We start from the raw sequence: 22,868 nt of genomic DNA on the forward strand, positions 1-22,868 counted from the left end.
CAAGCGTGAACTCAATGTGCTTCAAAAATAAAAACAAAGATACATTGTATAACATAAAATAACATATAGGATAAGAAAATATTACAAAATATTACAAGTATAAAAAACATTTAGGACATTATAAAAACACAAGAATGTTTTATTATCATCATTTAAAAAGGGAGATGATATTAATAATAATAATAATAATAACAATTCTTAAAGCAAAGGAGAAAGACAGAAATAAAACTCACGCTTTAAACATAACTAAAAGCTTGCGAAAAAAGATATGTATTTAGTTTGCTTTTAAAAGAGGACACTGTTGTAGCAGACCGTAGTTCATGTGGAAGAGAATTCCAGAGAGTAGGACCATAGTGGCTGAAAGCGCCATGAGCTGATTTGGAGTTGATTCTAGGTATAGTGAAGAGATCTTTATTTGATGATCTAAGGGATCTCTCTGGTGTGTATTCAGTGAGCATGTCAGCAACGTAGGAGGGAGCTAAGCCATTACAACATTTAAAAACAATAAGAAGTATTTTAAAATCAATTCTTTGTTTTACTGGGAGCCAATGAAGAGATGATAAAATAGGAGTGATGTGCTCAAACCCTTTTGGTTTTTGTTAGTACTCTGGCTGCAGCATTCTGAATAAGCTGGAGTTTATTTAATGTCTGCTTTTTCAGTCCAGCAAAAAGAGCATTTCAGTAGTCCAGTCTACTGGAAATAAAAGCATGAACCAGCTTTTCAGAGTCTGACTGAGACAGGAAACATCTAACTTTTGATATGTTTCTAAGATGATAAAAAGCAGTCTTAGAAATATTAGAGATATGCCTTTGGAAGGTAAGATCAACATCAAAAATCACACCCAAGTTTTTGACATGCTCACATGGTTTTACAGACAGAGGAGTTAACAGGGATTGAATATTTTGCCTCAGAGCCTTAGGACCTACCAAAAGAATCTCTGTTTTGTCCTCATTAAGTTGTAAAACATTTTTGACCATCCAGAGTCTGATATCTGTGATGCACTGGATGAGATCATTCACTGGGCTTAGATTATTGATAGAAACAGAAATGTATAACTGTGTCGTCGGCATATGATCGATATGAAATATTATGTTGCTGTATAATGGACCCAAGTGAAAGCATGTACAAGTTGAACAACAAAGGACCGAGAATTGACCCCTGAGGGACTCCATATGAAATGCCAACCTCATCAGATTCACAATTATCAATAGACACAGAGAAGGATCTTCCAGTAAGATATGAAGAAAACCAGTTAAGAAATGTGCCTTTAAGGCCTAAACAGTGTTCGAGGCGCTGAAGAAGAATTGCATGATCGACAGTATCAAATGCTGCACTGAGGTCGAGAAGTGCTAGAATAGAAAGTTCATGATTGTCTGTACTAATTTTAAGATCATTAACAACTCTGATCAGGGCAGTTTCGGTACTGTGGTTAACTCTAAAACCGGACTGGTAAACATCAAACAAATTGTGGTTTGACAGATACCTGTATAATTGTTGGTGAACAACCTTTTCAAGAATTTTCCCCAAAAATGGAAGGTTTGATATTGGTCTGTAATTCTTGAATACAAGTGGATCAAGATGACTCTTTTTTAACAGTGGTGTTACAATAGCATGTTTGGGACATGAGGGGAAGATTCCAGAATGTAGGGAGGCGTTAACAATCTCAAGGACATCCTCTATCAAACAGCTAAAAACATTTTTGAACAATTTTGTAGGCATTAGATCAAGAGAACATGTTGCAGAACTGAGCTGTTGCACCACATCTTGTAGCTCACTAGAATGAAACAGTGCGAAGCTGGAAAGTCTCTGCTAAGGACTCGTGTGAAGGTGTGTTTGAGGTCACTTTCCCTTTATTTTATGACGACACATACACTTTTAAGGTTGTATCAGAGAGTTCTTGTACAGTGAGGCCTAGTTCTTCTGCGATGGGGCGTGGTTTCTTTGCCTGCTGCGGACATACCCCCACCGTCCTGAGGCAGAGAATGCTGCTCATTTATTGACAACTTTGATGCATAATTTTATATACTTCACGACTTTTTTAGTCCTTCAAATTTGACAGAGTGGTTAATAATATGTTTTCCTGTGGTATTTTTAAACTTAGAACATATTTATTATAGTACAATATATTTATTATTAGTACAATTCAATTTCAAAGATCTGATATTGCAAAAGAACTACTTTTGCCTTTTCTTTTTTTTTCTTTTAACACATATCAATGTGCAGTTCCTTTATATGTTTAATACTATATACTTACTTGCTTCTGGCATTGGGTACGGGGAGTTTTTTTTCTGTACTGGAGTGGTTGATGGTCCTCTTGAGAGAGACAGAGAAGATTGACTCCTCTGGTCTTCTGCAGTGGGCTGAGTTTCCTGGGAAGCTACAAGAATCAAAGAAAATGTAATAGTTAAGCTATTTTTCAGACTAAACTTAAGACAAATCATTTCCAATGTAAATTACTTTTGCAGTTAAAGGAGCTGTATAAGAAATGTACAGCAAGTAATCATAAAATCACTCAATGTCACCAGAGACTAATCATATTAATTTGAAATACTGATCTAGTACAGCGAGAATATTCGCATTTAAAAATGTTATTTGCATTTGACTGGGACCACTGAGCTGCAGCTACGACTGGGAGATAAAATTATCTCCAATTGAGATTGAGATTTTAAAAAAAAAAGAAGATAGATTTCTATTATCGGTTATTATGATCATTTCCTTGATATCACACGGTACAAATAAGCAGCTTGTCTCTCTGCCGTCTGATAGGCCTCCTCCTGTCGTGAGAAGATAGTTAGTTTGAGCTGCAGCACCTAAAGCCAAAGAGAAGTACAAAGTGAAAGTTGGAAAAGAGGGAGGAAATGAGGTGAAATGGAGCCGATGGTTAATAAAGTGATGGTGAACGTGTGGAACAGTTCATGAGACGAGTCCAGCCGGTCAGGTCGCCTGTCTCCGGTTGCCATGTGTTATGATCTGACAGTCAGAAAGTGGAGGAGAAAACTCTGAGTGTTAAAACATGGAAGTGCTCGTGTGCCAGCGCTGCGCACACACAGACACACACACGGGGCGTAGTGTCAAAGTGGTGAAGTGAAACAATAACCTGCAGATCACAGATGTAGATATAGCCTACTGCTGCTTCATCCCTCTGACTGCAGGTAGTAACTAATGCAGTCTAACAGGTTTTAGAGAGACATGATTATTAGGGATAGACCGTTTATCGGCCGGGCCGATTATCGGCGCCGATATTCGGCATTTTGAAGCATATCGGCATCGGCCTTTTTTTTAATCCGACGGCCGATAAGAGATCAATTTAAAACTGGGTTATTTTGGCTCTGATGCAGCCGCGCCTCTCTGTCTGCTGGCACTACTCTGTCTCCAGCATTGTCCCACCCACAGCACCATCTGATTGGTTACACGCTCTGGTTACACGCAGAGCCACGGCACAGGTAACAGCCAATCAGCAGTGAAAGCTGTGCATGCACAGTGCTCACGTGAGTTGTAGGCTGTGTCCAAATTCAGGGGCTGCATCCTTCAAGGACGCGGCCTATGCGGCCCACGAAGGCCGGGTCCTTCGGAGAGACCTTGAAGGCCGCGTCCACCGTTGTTAAATGGGACGGTCTAGCCTTCGGAGTATTTCCTGGTTGCGGCACCAGGTGTTCATGCATTAAAGTCTGTTTTGGTTCAAATCTATCAAACGCGTACATTTATTTGTGTGTGTACAAAAATTAATGACAAAATGTGTCAAATCTAAATTGAATAATCAACATTACAAAATAAACATTAACCCATTGGTGATTAACAACTATATTTACTATAGCAGTACCAGCGTCACATATTTTAACTCAAATGAGTAAAAACCGAGTATAAACCCATTACTTAAATTTGAATGTCATGTCTGCGCCACTTGATGTCGCCATTTTCTCTTGCTTCCTCTTCTGTTTCGTGACTGAGCAGCGGTGCGCGAAGGATCTTGGGACATAGTAGTGGTGCGTCCTCCAAAAAGAGGGAAGGGCAGGCTGCATTTGTGGGCTGCATTTGAAGAAGCCCTCGAATTTGGACAGCCTTCGTGCGGCGTTGTGACGTAATTGGCCTTCAAATGCGCCCTTCGAGGGCTGCAGCCCCTGAATTTGGACCCAGCCGTAGAGTTTCGCTACAGTCTGCTGAGCGTGTAGAGCCAAGCGGACCGGTGGGCTAACGTTACGCTAATGCTAATCAGCCTTCACCTCAACGTGCTTCCCTGCAATAAAACTGGACTGAATTGAGTTCATTAGGTTTTTACTCTCTCGCTCACACACACACAGACTGCGAGCGAGCAGAGCTGCCGCTTATGTTTATATAACGTTAATGGGCTCACAGTAATGTTACTAGTAGTGGTTGAGTGTAGAGGACTGGGATGTTTATTACAATTTCGGGAGAGTCTGCTGCGTTAACTTACCTTCGAAACCAAGCCCCCAGGAACAGCGCCGGTTCCATTTGGCAAAACTTTTTCTCCTCTCCGCTTGCAGTCCCTCCAGACGTGCTTGTTAATCACTTGAAACAAAGTTGCTGATAATATCAATATGGAAATAGTCCGTGATAGTAACGTAGCCCGCCGGTAGCCCCACCGGTCCGCTTTCTCCTTCTGGCTCTGGACGCTCAGCAGACTGTAGCGAAACTCTACAACTCACGACTACCAATGTTACTGTGAGGCCCAATACGTTAGCGGCAGCTGTCTGTTCCTATAATAAACACTGATTATTAAAGTGAAGATGCTGTAGGCTATTTAGTGTTTTTAACGGTTTAATCACTTGAAACAAGGTTGCTGATAATATTGATAGGGAATTAGTCAGTGATCAAAGTAAGAAGTGTTTGTGTGTGTGTGAGAGTAAAATTCAGTTAGTTTTATTGCAGGGAAGCACGTTGAGGGGATGGCTAGAGAATAGTGTGTGTGTGTGTGTGTGTGTGTAAGCCACATGAGAAGCTGCAGAAACTGACAGCAAAGCACCGTCTGTCTGAGAAAAAACTGTAGGGCAATAATGACTGTTTAACTGCCAAGTTATTTTACTTTACCTTTTTTTGTGCTGATTGAGAGATCCCAAGCAGCAGAAAATGACATATTGTTAGATGAAGTGTGTCCTGAAGCTGTCTTTGACAGTTTCTTGTAGAGAGGAGCAGGATATTGCTGTTCAAGACTTAAGACATAATGTAATTGCATCAAGGCCAATATTTTCCCTTTTACTGCAAATTAATATCGGCTCCAAATATCGGTTATCGGCCTCCTTGACTACTAATAATCGGTATCGGCCCTGAAAAAACCATATCGGTCTATCTCTAATGATTATCTTACTTTGAGACTGACTGTGTGAGTGTGCAGAGCAGAGGTTAGCATGTCGCTATCTGGCAACCTCGAGTCTGGGGGCGAGGGGAGGGGGAAACGACTGCAGCAACAGTTTTGGCCACAGTCTTACATACAGCTCCTTTAAGTACAAGTTCAATATATCCACCAAATCTGATCCATCAGCTCCTTTCCTGTAGCAACAACCTGCAGTGTAATTCTGCAACATTACAAATGTTAAAAAAAATATATTAAAGATAATATTTTTTAATACATCTGAACATTGAGCAAAACTGGTCTTATGTGAACAACCAATGACTACTTCCATATTGCAGCTGCAGCAGCCATAAGCCAGAGGCTTGGATGCTCTGAGTCCACTGCCGTGCTCTCAGGAAAACAACACCACATCATGACCTATATTAGGATTTTTTGAAGTAGTGGCGGTACTTCACCCAGTACTACCGGAGACTCAAAAACGATCTCCATGAAACACACTCTTCTTGTGTGTGTCTGCGTGTGTGGAGGGAGGGAGGGGGGTTGACAGAGGCTAATAGAGGAACCTGACGGTGTATCGTCTTGAAATTTCCAACCAAGTCGCAGACTTTACTTTCACTTTCGTCAGCTTACTACGACGTGTACGAGCTGCGATTGGCTTAATGTCCGACTATCAGAATAAAGTGACAGTTCCAGCAAATATGACTGAATACTTGTTACCTACTGAAGCTTTAAATACCCACACGGGCAGTTTAACAGCCCAGTTCTCTTTCATAATATTTCGTTCGATGTCTCACTATGGGATGCATGCCTCGCTGCAGCCCTCAGAAGCATTAATCTCATTACGCCAATCCTGATTGGCTGGTGAAACGTGTCCGTCCGCCTCAGGTAGTCCCCTCTACCTTAAATAGCGCATGCGGACGGCACCACGTCATTCAAACACCTCTTCTCACTCGCAGCATATCTCACGTCCAAGGCTAGCTAGCTAAACTGTCCACAGGCGGACCTTATTTAGCTTCCGTCGCCGGGCGCTACTAGCTTTTGGATATCTTTTTTCTTTGCTTCATTGATCACACCAGATCGAACCAGTGCTTTCCTTGCTCTCCACAGCTTGGCCAGCACTGTCCTCGACGCCCCACCACGGCAGTTCGAGCACCGAGTATTAGCACACCAGCTAATTTTCGGCTTCTTCACGTTAGCACACCAGCTAACTGCCTCGACTCCCCGCCTGCACACCAGCTCGCGAGGAATGGAGGCTAAATCCCCTCACACCAGAGGGCACGGAGACTCTGGGGCCCGACTCTGTCGTTGCGGGAATAAGATATCGAGTATAGATCCACACCAGGTCTGCTCGAGCTGCCTGGGGCTGCAACACGCCCGGCTAGCTATCGACGTCCCCGGCTCGTGTCAACACTGTGCGGTGTTCACCGTCAAGAGTCTCCGCAGACGGCTAGCCCGCCAAGCTAGTTTGTCTGGACATGACCCCTATCTCCCTCCCGGCGGCCCCGCCGTCGAAGGCGGAGAGGAGATGGAGGTCGCTGCGGTGGCGATACCGGAGGCTAGCGCCAGCTGGGGCTCCCAGCTCGACCTAGCCGCGGATCCCCCGCAGGAGGAAGACGTCCTGGAACTGGACTATGGGGACGATGACGATGGCGCCTCGGAACTCCTCATCTCAGAGGATGAAGAAGAGGACGACATCTTCATCACTCCGGCCCGGGCTGCGCAGCCCGCGGCCTCCGTCGCCTCTCGGGATGGAGATGAGAGTAACACACCAGCTTCTCCCCTCCCCAGTTCGGACCTGCTCGACGTGTGCAAACGCGCTGCTGCCCGACTGGATATCCCCTGGTCCGCTGTCGTAGCTGAGACCACGAGATCCCGCTACGAGGGGAAGAAATTGCCCTTGGCTAAGAGTGCGACGAAGCAACGTCTCCCTGTCTTCCCAGAGCTGCTGGATGAGGTGGCGCGCTCATGGAGAGACTGCCCTTACAGCAGCAGGAGCCCGATTCCCGGAGCCTCATCCCTCGACTGTGAAGCGAAGGAGAGCCTGGGTCTGCTCCGCATGCCTCCGATGGAGCCACTCATTGCGCACCTTCACCCACGGCTGTCAGCGGTGTCCTCCCGGAGCCCCAGCCTGCCATCCAAGTCTGACCGTTTTCAGTCAACTCTGACTGAAAAGGCATACAAGGCGGCGGCGCTTTCGGCCAGAGCGCTCAATGTCCTCTCCCTGCTCACGGCTTATCAGGCTGAGTTATGCGAGGATTTTGTGCAAACTCAGGACCCAGCTACGTGGGAGGAGATACCGGTCATCACCGACCTGTGCCTCCGTATCCAACGCTGTGCAGTCCAGGCCACGGGAAGGCCGATGGGGGCAATGGTTCTGCAGGAACGAGCGCGGTGGCTCAACCTCGCCAACCTGTCAGACAGAGAGGACGACGTCCTGGACATGCCCATTGTCCCGGAGGGGATTTTTGGTTCCGCGTTGGCTTCGATGCAACGGCGGTGTGAAGCCAAAAAGAAGGAAGACGAAGCTCTCCAGCTCTGCCTCCCTCGAAAGCCCCAAGCTCCCTCTCTGCCTGCACAGCGGAAAACCTTCGCGCAGGCTGCTGCCCAAGTTTCGCAGTTTAAAATACCTAAACTGTCGAAACCCCGGCCCGCCCCACCTCCCCTGCCCAGCCGGGCCGGCTGGTCCAAGAAACCCTCGGCCCCGGCTGCAGCTCCGCCGGCACAGCCCACGCAAGCTGCCACTAACCAGGCCAGGAGGAAGAAGAGAGCGTCCTGAAGGCCCCTCTCTTCACCGGTGATGCAGCTGGAAGTTCCCCCGTTCTCCAGCTCCACCTGTTCGGCTTTCGAGCGTGCGCTCAGGGGCCCCCCACGCCCCCGTCTCCCAGCTGCCACGGACCTTGCCAGAGCAAGCCGGGAGAGACGGACATTTGACGGCAGAGGGTTCAGCAGTTGCCCCTCCCTCATGTCCACGAGCACGCACACACACACAAGTTTTCATAAAGAAAATAAATTGTGTTCCGCAGGCCGAGTGCCGAGGGCGCAGCTAATAAAAAAAGCCAAAACTATCAGAATAAGCAGCGCGGTGGGGACATCCGCTGTCCCCCCTCGGCGGAAAGCTGCGGCTTTTCCCGTGGGGGGGGCTGTGGGGTCCCCGCTGCTGTGCTGTCTTCCCGGGCGGAAATGCACAGCACCGCCCGGGAGCCATGTCACTACCCCACCAAGGGAGAGCCCCACCGCACCGCGGCTGGAGCCTCTCATGGTGGAGGGGCTCCGGTGCGTGTCCACTCTCTCCCTCAGATGCGAGAGATGGGCCACGCTCGCAGCTCCACCCTGGGTGTTGAGGACGATCGTGAAGGGATACAGGCTGCAGTTCTCAGCTGTTCCTCCGCGATTCGCCGGTATAATACACTCCCAGGCTCAGGGAGAGTCAGCTCGCGTTTTACAGGAGGAAATCCTCTCACTGTTAAACAAAGGAGCAATTTGTGTCGTCCCTCCCGCACAGTGTCAGAGCGGTTTTTACTCCAGGTATTTTCTGGTCCCCAAACGTGGGGGGAGCGGTATTCGCCCTATCCTGGATTTACGTGCTCTGAACAAATATGTCAGGAAATACAAGTTCAGGATGCTTACGCACGCATCCCTGCTGCGCCTTGTGAGACAGAACGATTGGTTCACTTCTGTCGATCTGAAAGACGCGTATTTCCATATCCCGATTTATCCTCCCCACAGAAAGTATCTGAGATTCGCTTTCCAAGGGAGCTGTTACGAGTACCGCGTGCTCCCTTTCGGTCTGTCTTTAAGCCCGAGGGTGTTTGTGCGGTGCACAGAAGCGGCAATAGCCCCGCTGAGACGGCAGGGCATCCGCTTGGCCACATATCTGGACGATTGGCTGCTGTTGGCACAGTCGGAGCAGGAGGCCAGGGCGCACACGCGTATTCTCATACGTCATCTAATCGATCTGGGTTTCGTGATAAACGCGGAAAAGAGCATGCTATCCCCAGCGCAGGGCATAATCTTTCTGGGATTATCTCTGGACTCGGTGACTTTCACAGCGCGCCTCTCGGCGGAGCGAGTGAGAACTTTCAGGGCATGTCTCGCGCTCTTTCATCCAGGCAAATCTGTTCAATTCAGATTGTGTCTTCGATTACTCGGGCTGATGGCGTCTGCCATTCTCGTAGTCCATCTTGGTCGCCTCCACATGAGGGAATTCCAGCTTTGGGTGGCCTCATGCGGGCTGGATCCCGTGCGTCATGGCGCATGGAGGATACTGGTCACACCAGGGTGCGCCAGGGCGCTGTGCCACTAGCGCGTCCCGTCCTTTCTGACACAAGGGGTGCCCATGGGCTCCGTCTTGTCCAGGAAGGTGGTCACTACGGACGCCAGCCTGACGGGCTGGGGCGGAATTCACGAGGGCCGGTCTGTGAGGGGCCACTGGAGTGTGGACCTCCAGCGGTCTCACATAAATTTTCTGGAACTGTCAGCGGTGTTCCTCTCCCTGAAACATTTCCTTCCATCTCTCACGGGTCATCATGTCCTGGTGAGGACGGACAATACGACGACAGTGGCGTACATCAACCGTCAGGGGGGGTTACGCTCCCGTCGGTTGTACATGCTGGCACGCAAACTGATCCTGTGGAGCTGCGGTCGTCTCCTCTCCCTGAGAGCGACGCACGTCCCAGGAGCCCTGAACACAGGCGCGGACCTGTTGTCCAGGGGCGCGTCAGTATACGGGGAGTGGACTCTACACCCGGAAATTGTGGAACAGATATGGGGCCGTTACGGTCGGGCCACGGTGGATCTGTTCGCGTCGAGAGGAAACGCGCAGTGCGCGCTGTTTTACTCTCTGCGCAGCATGGATGCTCCCCTCGGCGTCGACGCACTAGCGCACGCCTGGCCGCACGAGCTTCTTTACGCGTTCCCTCCCCTGGCCTTGATACCCCCCACTCTGTCCAGAGTGAGGGAGCACGGCCACGCACTGATTTTGATGGCTCCGCATTGGCCTGCAATGCATTGGCTGGCGGAGATATATCGGTTGCTGTGCGCTCAGCCCTGGCAGCTCCCGCTGCGCAGGGACCTGCTATTGCAGGGGGGGGGGGCGGTCTTCCACCCGCACCCAGAACGCATGGCGCTGTGGGCTTGGCCCCTGAGTGGCTCAGTCTGTCAGCTGTGGGACTCTCACAGCGCGTGATTTCCACCATACAAAGTGCTCGAGCCTCCTCCACTAGGTCCCTGTACGACTGTAAGTGGAGAGTGTTTGAGGGGTGGTGTCACAGAAATGGCCACATTCCCTTTCAGTGTCCAGTAGGAGTGATATTATCATTCTTGCAGGACCTGACAAACGAAAAGCCTTCTCCACGGTTAAGGTGTACTTGGCAGCTATCGCCGCCTGTCACGTGGGGTTTGGGAAGCAAACAGCGAGCCAGCACCCGCTGGATTGCCGTTTTATGAAGGGAGCGCGCAGGCTTCTCCCCGTGTCCAGACCACTGGTACCACCATGGGATCTGGCTGTGGTTCTGGAGGGTCTTAAAGGACCTCCCTTTGAGCCACTGGAGGGAGCAGACTTGAAACACGTGTCTCTCAAGACAGTGTTGTTACTGGCTCTGGCTTCGGCTAAACGGGTTAGTGACATCCATGCGCTTTCGGTGCATCCGTCATGCGCTCAGCTCTTCCCGGGGGATGTAAGGATGATTTTGAAGCCCAACCCGGCTTTTGTGCCTAAGGTGGTCGGCTCAATTTCTCCTATTGACCTTGTGGCCTTTGCTGCTTCACCAGGAGAGCAGCGGTCACATGCATTGTGTCCAGTCCGTGCGGTGCGCACTTACATGGATAGGACAAAGGGTTTCAGGAGGAGCGATCAGCTGTTCGTCTCCTGGGCTAATCCTCATAAGGGAAAACCTATCACAAAGCAGTGCCTATCCCACTGGGTGGTGGAGGCAATTGCTTTGGCGTATACGAGTCAGGGTTTGCAGCCACCTGTGGGCCTGCGAGCGCACTCGACTCGGGGTTTGGCCGCATCCTGGGCCTTATTCAGGGGAGTTTCTGTTCAGGACATCTGCGCTGCAGCGAGTTGGTCCTCGACTCTCACTTTTGTCCGCTTCTATAAGCTGGACGTCTCCGCTCCGTGCGTGGCACGCGCGGTTTTGCTGTCCTGATTGGAACAGAGTACTTTTCCCTGTGGGTTGGTGGACGTTAGGTAAGCTTGTCTGGCAATACGGGAGCTACCACATCCCATAGTGAGACATCGAACGAAATATTATGAAAGAGAACTTAAGGTTATTTACATAACCCCGGTTCTCTGAGTAATATGAGTGAGATGTCTCACCAGACATCCCTTCTTGCTTGGGCGAGTGAGAAGAGGTGCTTATCTTGAATGACGTGGTGCCGTCCGCATGCGCTATTTAAGGTAGAGGGGACTACCTGAGGCGGACGGACACGTTTCACCAGCCAATCAGGATTGGCGTAATGAGATTAATGCTTCTGAGGGTTGCAGCGAGGCGTGCATCCCATAGTGAGACATCTCACTCATATTACTCAGAGAACCGGGGTTATGTAAATAACCTTAAGTTTTAAACTGTCCATTGTTCCCTCGACATTGTTTCCTCACTTAAACTATGTATCACTGCGTCTCTAAAAGACAATACATGTTATTTGTCACATTTGACCTCATCACAAGTACTCCATTACAGAAGAGGACAAAACAAATATAACCAACCTTCACTTAAGTTGGAACCTTCGCCATCTTCAACTTCCGGCTGACTGTCACTTAATGCACTGTCAAGATCATCTAATTCAAGAAACAAAAACAAAATGATTCTGTTAGGAGCTGCAATTATTTTCATTACTGTTTAATCTGTCATTCACTTCAATTCATTTCAATTTCAGGAAAATATGCAACAGTGTAAATAGCTTTCAAGCTGCACTATTTTTGAGTAAAGTGCTGCAAAATAGGGTAAAAAGGGAGTAGTTCATGAAAACAGTAGGGCTCGCATGAAATAATTCTTAAATTTATACATGAACAACTATTTTGAAAGATAAGATTTGGTACCTAAAAGAAAATCATTCAATGGCTTAGATTTTCTTTTTCTCCTTTCGATTACTGCTTCCTCCTCCACTTCTGTAGCACTGGTTAAATCCAACTCCTCGCATGCTTTGAAGTCATCTATTAATAATATATAACAATAAACATAACAAAGCAAAAATGGTGTTAATTCAGAATCAGAATCAGAATCAGAATCAGAATCAGCTTTATTGGCCAAGTATGTGAAACACAAACAAGGAATTTGACTTGGTTTTTCTTCGCACACAATGTACATAGACATAGACATGAACATAAACAAACATAACAACATTCAACTAGAAGGAACAAGAACAACAAAGAACAGTGAGTTAAAAAGTGTTCAGAAGTCCGGACTATTATAAATATATAAATATATATTTAAGTATATTTATATTATATTATTTACAGTGTGGATATGTGTTGTTCAGTTATGTACAGGTAGAAATATATAAATATATATATACATATAAAGTGCAATTTGGTCTGTGAATGTAAAGACTATGAGTGGATGGTTTTTGGAGTCAGGGGGGTTACTGACACTGGGTGACTGATCAAGTGTTCATCAGTGCGACGGCCTGGGGGAAGAAACTGTTCTTATGTCTGGTTGTTTTGGCGAACAGTGTTCTGTAGCGCCTGCCGGAGGGGAGAAGTTCGAACAGATTGTGTCCAGGGTGTGATGGGTCTGCAGAGATGTTTCCTGCCCGTTTCCTGACTCTGGATGAGTACAGGTCCTGGATGGTGGGCAGTTTAGCACCAATGATTTTTTCTGCAGACCTTATTGTCCGTGTCAGTCTTTTCCTGTCCTGTTTGGTGGCTGATCCAAACCAGACGGTGATGGAGGTGCAGAGAACAGACTGAACTATTGCTGTGTAGAACTGGATCAGCAGCTCCTGGGGCAGGTTGAACTTCCTGAGCTGACGCAGGAAGTACATCCTCTGCTGGGCCTTTTTGTTTATGGAGTCTATGTTGAGAGACCACTTTAGGTCCTGGGAGATGGAAGATCCCAGAAACCTGAAGGTTTCCACAGCAGACACGGAGTTATTTAAAATGGTGATGGGGGACAGTATAGGGGGGCTACTCCTGAAGTCCACTGTCATCTCCACAGTTTTGAGCGTGTTCAGCTCCAAATTGTTCTGACCACACCAGAGGGCCAGCTGTTCCACCTCCCGTCTGTAAGCAGACTCGTCACCGTCACGGATGAGGCCGATGACCGTTGTGTCGTCTGCAAACTTCAGGAGTTTGACAGATGGGTCTCTCGAGGTGCAGTCGTTGGTATATAGGGAGAAGAGCAGTGGGGAGAGCACACATCCCTGGGGGGCGCCTGTGCTGATTGACCGGGTGCTGGATGTGATTTTCCCCAACCTCACCTGCTGCCTCCTGTCTGTCAGGAAGTTTGTGATCCACTGACAGGTGGAGGCTGGGACGGTGAGCTGGGTGAGTTTGGAGTGGAGGATGTCTGGGATGATGGTGTTGAACGCCGAGCTGAAGTCCACAAACAGGATCCTAGCATATGTCCCTGGGGAGTCAAGGTGTTGCAGGATGTAATGCAGACCCATGTTGATTGCATCATCCACTGACCTGTTTGCCCGGTATGCAAACTGCAGGGGGTCCAGCAGGGGGCCTGTGATGTCCTTCAGGTGGCTCAACACCAGTCTCTCAAAGGACTTCATGACCACAGACGTCAGGGCTACGGGCCTGTAGTCATTTAGTCCAGAAATTGCCGGTTTCTTGGGGACCGGGATTATTGTGGAGCTTTTGAAGCAGGAGGGGACTTCACACAGCTCCAGTGATCTGTTGAAGATCTGGGTGAAGATGGGGGCCAGCTGGTCAGCACAGACCTTCAGACAGGAGGGTGACACGCCGTCTGGGCCTGGAGCTTTCCTGGTCTTCTGTTGCCTGAAGAGCTGACACACATCCTCTTCACAGATCCTGAGTGATGGTGGGGGGTCAGTAGGGAGGGGTGAGGGGGGTGATGAGGTTTGTTTGATGTTGGAGTGGGTGATGGGTGTGAATGTTGGCTTCTCAAACCTGCAGTAGAAGACATTCAGGTCGTCAGCCAGTTCCCGGTTCACTGCAATGTGGGGGGATGGTCTCCTGTAGTTGGTGATCTCCTGTAGACCTCTCCACACTGACGCAGGCTTGTTAGCTGAGAAACTGTTCTTCAGCTTCTCAGTGTAACACCTCTTTGCCACTTTGATCTCCTTTGTCAGCGTGTTCCTGGTCGTGTTGTACAGGACTCTGTCCCCACTTCTGTAGGCCTCCTCCTTGGCCTGACGAAGCATCCTGAGTTTTTCAGTGAACCAAGGTTTATTGTTGCTGTATGTGCAGAAGGTTTTGGTCGGCACACACATGTCCTCACAAAAGCTGGTGTAGGATGTCACAGTGTCAGTGAGTTCGTCCAGATCTGTAGCAGCAGCCTCAAAAACACTCCAATCTGTGCAGTCAAAGCAGGCCTGTAGCTCCAGCTTTGACTCTGTGGTCCATCTCTTCACAGTCTTCACTACAGGCTTAGCAGATTTGAATTTCTGCCTGTAATTTGGGAGAAGATGAACCATGCAGTGATCAGAGAGCCCCAAAGCTGCGCGGGGGACAGAGCGATATGCGTCCTTTAAAATAGTGTAGCAGTGGTCCAGAGTGTTTTTGTCCCTGGTGGGACATTTAACATGCTGTCTATATCTTGGCAGTTCACGGCTGAGGTTTGCTCTGTTAAAGTCCCCAAGAACAATGAGCAGAGAGTCTGGATGTTTCCTCTCCATGTCCGTTATCTGGTCAGCCAGGTGTTGTAAAGCCTCAGTAACACAGGCCTGAGGTGGGATGTAAACACCAACCAGAATAAACGAGGAGAACTCCCGCGGTGAATAAAACGGCTTACAGTTTATGAAAAGTGACTCCAAGTGGGGGCTGCATGATTTGTTTAACACTGTGACATCTGTACACCAACCTTCGTTAATATAAAAGCAGATTCCACCTCCCCTCCTCTTCCCCGAGAGCTCCGTTACGCGGTCCGCTCGGAGAATATGAAAGTCCGGCAGATGTAATCCGGTGTCCGGGATGTGTTCACTGAGCCAGGTTTCCGTGAAACACAGGGCGGCAGATCTGCAGAAGTCCAAGTTTCTACTGTTAAGAAGCAGCAGTTCATCCATCTTATTGTTCAGGGAGCGGACATTTGCCAGATGTATTGACGGGAGCGCTGTTCGAAATCCCCGCTGTCTGAGCTTAACGAGCGCGCCGGCTCGTTTGCCCCGTCTGCGTCTCCTGAACATCCCATAGAGAGCGGCTGCTCCTCCAACTAAAAGGTCCGAAAATATTCCAGGATCCAGCGAAAAAGTGTGACCAGTTGAATGATCAGACTTTAAAAGTTCCTCCCGAGTGTATTGGATGAGGGAAGGACAACTTATTACGTGACAAATAAACAAAAACAAACAAAGTACTGCGGAGCGAAGCACCGAGGCAGCCGTCCGTGGCGCCATCTTGATATTGAATTCAAGACAAAATGCACACAAACAATGTAACTGGACCTACCAGATCTCATTTTGATTTTTATAGTTGGAAACGAGTTCCAACTATCAGTTGGTGTCCGCCGTTCTTTCAAATGTTTGGCAGCATTTGCCACCTTTGGCCAGAATAGCAACATCTTCTTGGTGTCGACCCAGCTGTCTGGCACCGTTCCCTCTTCCTGTCGTTTATTTTCTTGCCAGACTGCCCTAACCCAAGCCATCCTGAAATATAACATACAGACAACTTAAAAAACATGGCTTTAAAATGAATAGAAATAACACACGGACTAAATGACTTAGCAAAACTTCCTCAAAATCATATTTTTAAAAATTACCCTATATTGATGAGGAAAAAAATATTGAGCACATACCCTGTATGATAGGGCAGAAAGCACACTTTTCTGCTGATTTCTTCCGTGTCAACAAGCCTGCATTTTTTGTGGACTCTCTCCCAGTTTTTGACATACATGATATTAATGAGCCTGGAGTCACAAGGTAGAGTGAAGAAGCTGTCCAGGCTTTTCTGTGATATGATATCACATACAATGCCATCATCCCGTTTTTCTTGTACAAAGGCAAACCAACTATTGTTTAAGAGGAAACATCCATTCCTTTTGTTTGCTACAACAAAATGTCCACTTTCACGACCCGTCTGTTTGTGGCTTTCTGCCGTCTCATACTCAAAAAGTCTTTTTGCCACTTGACTTATGGGATTTTTGGCATTTCGCACCAGTTTCTTCAGGATTTGCAGGTGGTTTTCAAAGGCAAATGCAGATATGTCATTGAGTGAACACTTGAAATGTTTACAGTCATCTGACAGATGCCTTAAGTTGTGCACATTATACACCAAAAAACTGTCTGTGTATATATGCTGACATTTGTCTACAAAATAGCATAGCAGTTGTTTGGCATAGTCCATGTAAGCAGAACGTGTCCTCTCACTGGAGTCCAGAAGGATTGATATCGCTACTGTTAGGCAGAGAAAGTGTTCATATACATTTTTGTGCAAAACCTTTTTCAAAACTACAGGTCCAGTATATAGAAGGAATTGCCTAAATTCTGTGGCTTTCCACCGATCTAATTCAGACAATGGCCTGGGTTGGCGAGCAAATTCACTGGGAAGCTTCCCAGACAGAGACACAAGAAGAGTTGAAATCTCCCCTACTTTTCTCTGTGACAGCCTACATTGAGGTGGTCCTTGTTTCAGAAAGCACAGCAGTCTTTTTACAACTCCTAGACATACTAAGTGCATATAATCAAGAGGAAAACCTGACACACATCCAATTCCTACATTAACTAAAGGGGATACTCCAACCTGATGATGAATATAAAGTCCATTGGAGAAATCTCGATCAGTTCTCAATGGGTAGTCTCCTTGGAACACAACTCTTTTGTTCTTATACTCTCCCTTAATTGTGCATCTTTCACAGCAGTGATATCCAGTATGTCCTTTTACACACTTTAAGAACACTCGAGCTGGAGCATCACAAACAAAAGCCATTGCCATTCACAGTGATGTGCGTTCTCTGTAGTTCTGTGTATTCAGCTAAAAAGTCTTCAAGAAAATGATCAACCGAGTTAGGTTTAGAGTCACCATAAAAAAGTGCAACTATGAATGGTTTAAAGTCACTGAAACGACAGATGATTGGCCAGAACTGGGCTTTAGATGACTTGAACAGAGGAACTCCATCAACGTTCACCGATAAGTCCACAGAGTTTGAATGTTGCAAAAAATTGCTGTTCCTAGAAATAATTTTCACAACAGAGCACTCAATCCCAAAGTAAGCATATTGACCACCACACTTGTCCTCTGTCTGGATTTGACGAGGTGTTTTCAATAATGTCCTTGAATCCTTCGGCACATCTAAACCTTCATCTTTCAAAATACCAAGCAATTCATTAATTTGACTTCTACCACATTTACTTCTCGTAGCCCAGGAAGCAAGCTTTTCTTGAAAGGTTACTTCATCTTCTTTAGCAGAGTTTATGCCTTCTTCAGAATCAGTTGACAAATATTCTCTGTATCCAAAATCAGAATCAGTATCTGTATCAACAGGTTCACTCGCTTCTTGTAAGGTACTGCTTCCCTCTAGTACAACATCTTCAACTTCATCTTGTACATCACGCTGGTTGTGATCCAAATTTTCAGGGCAATCATCTTCACTGCTACTTTCTAGTGCAATTGCTGCCGCTTCAGAGCGGATTTTTCACCAACGCCGCAGATAGGACATGCCATGATCTAAAAAACAAAATCCCACAAACATTAGAGGTTTTTTTTGGAGGATCTGAACTTTTACTTTTACTCTATTACTTTGACGTTTGCCACCTCGTTACTCGTTACAAATTAAAATAGAAATATAATTAATCAAAGGATTATCTGGAATGGGCGTGTCTGAGAGGAAGAGAGGAACAGCGTATGGTACTCTCTCGAAGATTAGAGGTAAGGGTGGGATGCAGCGGAGATCAACAATGGTGCTGTGTGTAGTGAGAATGTATCATAGCGTCCGACCGGACGTTAGAAGGACAACGAGGAGTTGGTCGCAAATACTTATTTCATTTCCAAAACCGTAACAGTTACTGTAAACCCTAACTATGCCAAAAAACAACAACAGCAACAAACTTGTCTAACAGCTCTTACTTCTTCGAGGCTCTTCACTCTCCCACATACACATGGCTCCTTCTTCCCACACTCACCCTGCCCCCTTGCTTCATCATCCAACCACATACCTACTAGAGCTGCACAATTAATCGAATTTTAATCACGATCACGATTTTGGCTGCCATGATTAAATTAAGATGATTGTCGCGATATTAACATTTAAAAAGCGGGCTCTGTTGCATATCAAATCAAGCACTTTCTCAACCCAATAGTCAGCCAACCACCAGGGGGCGAACGAAAGGTTAAGGCTTCATTTAGCTGCCTAAATAGCAAGCGAGCGCACCCTGCAGCAGCGGCAGCCTCAAATTATATTCAACAGTGTGACGGCAGGTTCAGACAGGACGCCGAAGCGCCGAGGAGCCATTTTCGTTTCGGCGCCCATGTTAACCAACTGTGTCATTCGCTCCGCTGCAGGCGCGCGCCGTGCAGCGATCGTTTCGGCGTCTGGTCTATTATTTTTCGCGTGCCGCGGCCGAGTGTGTCAAGCCAGACAGGAAGTCAAACAAAGCAACAACGAGAGAATCCAGTCGATTTTCAAAATAAAACAAATTTCAAAATAAAACAATTTTCGATAATTAAACACCCCGATTGACAGAAAACTACTCATTACTATGAAGTGGACATACATTTACAGTTGTCAGGAAAACATGGCGTTGTAATTTTATGCGGTTATTTACTGTCCTATGGTGAAAAAACAGCTCCAAGTGTGACTACAGAACAGCTGAGGAGCAGCTGCCGACCGGCGCGGAGAAATTCATGTCTTGTGTGAACAGAAGGGCTGTGGCTCGCGCAAGAATTTCCGAGCGCAGCGCTTCGACGTCCTGTCTGAACCTGTTAGAGTGAGAGTGAGACGCAATGTCGGAAGCAGACAGTGACAGTACGGCAGCATCTGGAGGTGAGGAGCTAGTGCACTAGCTCCTCGCAATCGAAGGGATCGATTGCACTCTGCAATGGCATAAAAATGTTTTGCCTTTTGTCTTGGGTACATTTTATTTTATTATTTATGATTTATTATTATTTTAAGTTTCAATTTGAAGCCTTGTTCACATACGGTTTGTTTAAAAAAGAAAGTGCAATAAAAAGATATGTTTTACCTAACATAATGAATAATCGTGATTAATAATCGTGATTTCAATATTGATAAAAATAATCATGATTATCATTTTGGCCATAATCGTGCAGCCCTAATACCTACCCATACCATACACCTTCACAGACTGTCAGAAATCACAGAACCTAAACACTATAACATTGACATTACTGCAGGGTCGACTTGCTACAGTATTTCTTAAGTTGTATTCTTAACCAGACACAAGGCACCTTATTTAGTTGTGTTCTCAGAGGCAGATAGGAGGCACTTTTTTGTGTTCTTAGGCAGACAGACGCTTTATTTATTGTTTTGTTCTCAGGCAGACACACTTGATTCACTCACTCATTGCACTTATCATACTATTTCATTCACCCAAAAGTGAAATAAAGAGAACAAGGGGAGAACCATTTTTGGTTGTTTTACTTCTTTTTATGCATACTATAAAAATACTTTGTACTTTACTTGTACTTTTCATACTTCAGCATATTTTTCCACAAATGTGAGCTACTTTAAGACTTTTACTAATGTGATTTTCTTATGGGTGACTTTAACTTTTACCAAAGTCATTCTCAGTTATGATACTTGTATTTTTTTTTTTTCAAGTACTTAATACACCTCTGCCGATTAGTGCCACCAATCACGATCCGATCATGTGAGGGAGCAATATGTCGACTTAAATAACTTTTATTTACTGTATGTAACCTACTTACCATGTTTACTTGTTGATTATATTTATGAAAATAGGGGGTTAAACACTTGATATGATTGCAAAAAAAGTTTCTTAAATTTATATCACTGGATCTAAAAAAATATAATGGCTTAAAAGACAACTCCAATTACAAGTTGCCCGCAAGACTTGTATTAAAAGAGGGGGAGGGGTATGAAGGTAGATTTGTGTCTTTATTATTCAATAAAAAAAAAGGTTGCTTCAATCAAAAAATATATTTTCGATAAAAAAAAATCACTTCAATCAAAAAATAAACGTTTTTAATCATAGAAACAATGTTTTTGAATGCAAAAAAATATTTGAGACTCAAAAAATTGCACTTGAACACTTTTTTTGGATTGAAAATGTTTTCTTTGATTGAAGTAATCTTTTTTGTGTTTGGACCATGTTATGGGTAGGACATTTGTGTCTTAATTATTCAATACCAAAAAAGTTGCTTCAATCAAAAAAAATATATTTTCAATCAAAGAAAAAACTGTTTAAATGCAAATAAAATAATTTAAAAAAAAAATCATTTGAAGTTTTTTTTTTGCTCATTTCCATCCCTGATTAATGCAACCACATAAAAACCTCTGGGGCTATTTTCATCATTAGGCGATAACATTTGATTTAAAAAAAAAAAAAAAAAAAAAAAGGCACAGAGATCCGGGGCTATTCCCAAAAAATCCGGGGCCAGGTCTAACGACGCGCCGGACGTCACGAGCAATGGTAGCCCGGTGGTAACGAGTAAGAGGGCTGTTGTGGTGAGCTGGGAAGCTAATGCTAGCGACGGATGCTAGCCGCCACCGCTAAAACCTGCTCACTCGACGCTAACGAGTACCCTAACGTTACTCTTCGAGGCTCCCGTTCTTGGTGGCGGCCGGGTATCGGTCCGCGGCTACAGAGCTTCACTTGGACTGTATTTTTTTTTTTCTTTTCACCTCTGAGAACTGCTGCTGGCAGGAGGCTGCAGTTGAGCCCGAGATAAGGGGCTCAGTTTGAATGTTTTAGTTTACAAACGGTAACGAACAAACCTCCAGACTTTGTTCCCGCACTTGCATGATGAATTGAGAAAAACAGCAAACTCTCATTACATTCACCCACACATACATGCTCAACATTTAGAAGACAATTACCTGTGGCACCTGTGGTAATTACGTTGCAGACTGCAGTGATGGCAGGCAGTCTCCTCTGGTGTTAACTCTGGTGCTAACTCGTCGTCGTGTGTGGGCGGGGTCTTCATACGGCGGGTCTGTCTCCAAGACAGTCTGGCTGCAGACCTCCACTGTCAGGACCCTTCGTTGCAGACCTGCACTGTGAGGCCACCTCCACTGTGGGGACCGGAAGTTGATTCGAAGCTTTTCAAAATAAAAGCGAATATACCGGAAGCACGTATTTTTCGTTCCCCATGTGAATATACTTTATTTCTTGGGGCTTTATTTTATAGATATAATGAAGGTAAATATAATTTAAAAGCGAGTATACCAGAAGTAGCCTATATATTTTCTAGTTTCCCATGTGAACATACTTTATTTCTTGGAGCTTTATAATGTAAATATGATTTATGTGTTCAATTAAAAATATTTTTAAAAATTGTATGTTTCCAGTTCAACTGGAGGGTTAGGGTTAGCAAGAAAATATCAAGATAAAAACCAAACAAAATATTATATATATATATATATATATATATATATATATATATATATATATATATATATATATATACGTATATATAAAGAAAATACAAAACGGTATGGCCACTTGTAACTAGATGTACAGCTATTGTTAAAACATTATTACTCAAAACATGCATTATTGTACTCCAGTGTTTTAATTTAATTGGCAAAAAGGACAGCTGTTAGTTTAGTTTGCACTACAATTTCGTATTGAAACAATACTGTAATACACCTTAATGTGTGATGGCATAATGTGCTGTCAGACCACATGGATTTGCCAATGGAGGATGTGAGGGTTGATTTTAAATTAACTTAGCTTTGTGTATTCAAAGTGAATTACTGAATACCTACTTACATGACCCAGATAACCAATAACCCAGAATCAGAATCAGAAACAGATTTATTGCCAAGAAGGATTTTACACCAACAAGGAATTTGTCTAGGTGAATAAGGTGCATACATTGAAGACAATAAACAATAAACAAACAGTGACTATAATAAATATTAAAAAGATTTTTTTTTTTTAAAAAATATGAAAAATAAAAGATGTACAAACTCTGCATTAATGTAATGCAAAGATATCAAGGGCGGTGATGAGTTTGAGTGCCAGAGTGCAAGAGTCAGTGTCAGTGTCAGTGGGGGTGGGGGTCCCGGGACTTGTTAAGGATCCCAACTGCAAAGGGGAAGAAACTGTTAATGTGGCGGGAGGTTTTGGTCCTGATGGACTGCAGATGGTGTCAGGACTGTCCCTTTGTCTCTCAAAGCGACAGTAGAACTCATTCAGTTCATTTGCAAGTCGCAGGTCGTTGACAGAGTGGGGGTGTTTAGGTTTGTAGTTTGTAATCTGTCTGAGCCCCTTCCAGACAGACCCAGAGTC

At 45.5% G+C, this 22,868-nt stretch overlaps 1 protein-coding gene across 1 annotated transcript; it reads left to right on the plus strand.

The window, feature by feature from the left end:
* Positions 1-8,106: 8,106 nt before the first annotated feature.
* LOC140992435 (uncharacterized) lies at positions 8,107-11,458 on the plus strand. Its single transcript, XM_073462735.1, is given in 2 exon segments — positions 8,107-10,453; positions 10,635-11,458. Coding segments are annotated over 2 exon segments (3,171 nt in total).
* Positions 11,459-22,868: the final 11,410 nt, after the last annotated feature.

Source organism: Pagrus major, chromosome 24, assembly GCF_040436345.1.
Source record: "Pagrus major chromosome 24, Pma_NU_1.0".
NCBI classification, from domain to species: Eukaryota; Metazoa; Chordata; class Actinopteri; order Spariformes; family Sparidae; genus Pagrus; species Pagrus major.